At 37.0% G+C, this 2500-nt stretch overlaps 1 protein-coding gene across 1 annotated transcript in view; it reads left to right on the plus strand.

The window, feature by feature from the left end:
- LOC123501759 (1-phosphatidylinositol 4,5-bisphosphate phosphodiesterase epsilon-1-like) overlaps nt 1–2500 on the plus strand; it is an 83777-nt gene that overhangs the window by 24142 nt on the left and 57135 nt on the right. The window contains 1 exon segment of the mRNA XM_045250792.1: nt 692–754. Coding sequence (XP_045106727.1) covers nt 692–754 — 63 coding nt within the window.

Raw genomic sequence — 2500 nt, forward strand, 5'->3', positions numbered from 1 at the left:
AGAGGGCCATAACACCAAATGCTTATTTCAACCACTGATTTGAGCATTATCCGCGCGAGGCATTGAGCATTTCTCGTTACCCAAATGTCCGTGCGCTTACGTGGAAACGCCCTATTGATTATCTGTGTGTCCCTGTTTCCTTCTATTGCTGCTAGGAGGAAAAGAGAGAGAGAGCGTGTGTGAGTCTAGCGAGGAAAGGCCGAGTTACAGAAGATGGATATTGCTAGGATGGACTTGTTTAATATTGATGTGTGTGCATGCGAGGGTTTTTCTTTCTATTTTCTTCAATTTCTAAGTGATGGGTGGAGATAGAAGATGAGGGAAAGAGAAAGGGAAGTTTTTTTGTCTCTCTTTTTCTCTGTTTTTCATTTGTTCTGGTACTTTTAGTTGTGTTTTGTGTGTTTTTAATGTTTTATCTTTGTTCTTGTGGTTTTGTCATTCTTCTCCTCTTCCTCCTCCTCCTCTTCCTCCTCCTCGTGTGTGTACTGGTGTGTGTTTTTCTCCTCCTCTTCTTCTTCTTCCTCCTCGTGTGTGTGTGTGTGTGTGTGTGTGTGTGTGTGTGTGTGTGTGTGTGTGTGTGTGTGTGTGTGTGTGTCTCATAATTTATCTACTTTATCTGATACATGACTCACCTCCCCCCCCCCTCTCTCTCTCTCTCTCTCTCTCTCTCTCTTCCTGGTGACCCCCTCAGGACCTGGACGGCAGCGAGGACGAGGAAGATAGTGTGGAACAGATCAACAAGGACTACTGCGCGGTGAGTACTTGGTGACTTTGGTTCTTATGGAATAGATCTTGGTGCTTGTGGTGAGTTGGTAATAAGTTTCTTTAGATAATGGTGAGCTTTGAGGTGTGGTGAGTTGGTTAATGGTGATTTCTGAGTTGGTGGTGTGTTTTGAATGTGTGGTGATGTTGTTAATGGTGAGTTTCTTGTATAATGGTGAAGTTTGGGGTTTCCTGTGTTGGTTAATGGTGACTTTGTAGTTGGTGGTGTGTTGTGAGTGTGTGATGATGTAGTTAATGGTGACTTTTTAAATGGTGAGATTTGAGTATACTTTGAGTTGGTTAATGGTGAAATCTTAGTTGGTGATGACGTGTTAAGGTGTGGTGACTTAAATAATGGTGAGTCGTATTAATGGTGAGATTTGAGTTTACTATGAGCTTGTTAATGGTGAAATCTTAGTTGGTGATGACATGTTAGTAAGTGTGGTGACTTAAATAATGGTGAGACCTATTAATGGTGAGATTTGAATTTACTATGAGTTGGTTAATGGTGAAATCTTAGTTGGTAATGACATGTTCGTAAGTGTGTGGTGACTTAAATAACGGTGACTCTTTCGATAGTGATGACATTTTTTTTTATATATATTTATGGCAAGTGGTTAATGGTGACTTAAGGAATTGGTGAATGGTGATCTTAATAGTGACTTGGCAACGATTCTGAGTAACGGGGAAAGAAAGGAGGAGAAAGAGATAGAGATGATGAAAATATCTCAGTTATTGAAGAAAAACAAAAAAAATATAGATAAGAAATGAGAAATAGATAAGAAATAGAGATAGAAAGTAATGATAATATTGTAGGTAACTATGAAGAAAATGGAACACACCAAAATAGCATGATAAATAAAAAAAAAATAAAGAACAAAGATGAATAAGAAAGAGAGATAGAAATAATGAAAGATAGAAATAATGAAAGAAAAGAGAGAGACGACATGAGAATAGAATAAAAAAAAAGGAACGGAAGACAAAAAGAAGAAGAGGAGAAGAAGGAGAAAACAAAGAGAAAATATTGTACAGTAACAAAAATAAATACAAAAAGAGATGAAATGAGAATGGAAATAAATAAAACAGAAGACAAAAGAAAGAAGGAGAAGAAGAAGAAGAAGAAGAAGAAGAATTAGTAGATGTTTGAGAGAAAGAAATAAAAGGACAAAGAAAAGAAGAAAAGAAGAAGGAAAAGAAGAAAAGAAGAAGAAATAAAGAAGAAGAAGAAGAAGAAGAAACATAATTAGTAAATATTTGAGAAAAAATAAAAGACAAAGAAGAAGAAGAAGAAGAAGAAGAAGAAGAAGAAGAAGGAAAAGAATTAGTAGATATTTGAGAGAGAAAAAAATAAAAACAGAAGACAAAAAAGAAGAAGAAATGATACAAAAACTAAAAGAAAAGAAGAAGAAGAAGAAGAAGAAGAAGAAGAAGAAGAAGAAGAAGAAAAAAAAATATAGAAGAACCACCAGTACTAAACGTTTGAGAGCAAGGTAACAGGTATTCGACACTCTTCTGACACCTGTCCCTTAATTAATCCATCCCATCACACCTGTCCCTCCCCTCACCTGTCCTTGTGTGATTCAGTTCTTGGTCCGATGCATTATACCGTCGCCAGGTGTTCCGCAGGTGTCAAATATCTCTCTCTCCACACCTGCTTGCTTAAGAGAGAGAGAGAGAGAGAGAGAGAGAGAGAGGTACTGTTTCTTTTGTGTTCGTTTTCTATTGCTTACGATTATGA

Source organism: Portunus trituberculatus, chromosome 9 (assembly GCF_017591435.1).
Source record: "Portunus trituberculatus isolate SZX2019 chromosome 9, ASM1759143v1, whole genome shotgun sequence".
Classification (NCBI taxonomy): domain Eukaryota; kingdom Metazoa; phylum Arthropoda; class Malacostraca; order Decapoda; family Portunidae; genus Portunus; species Portunus trituberculatus.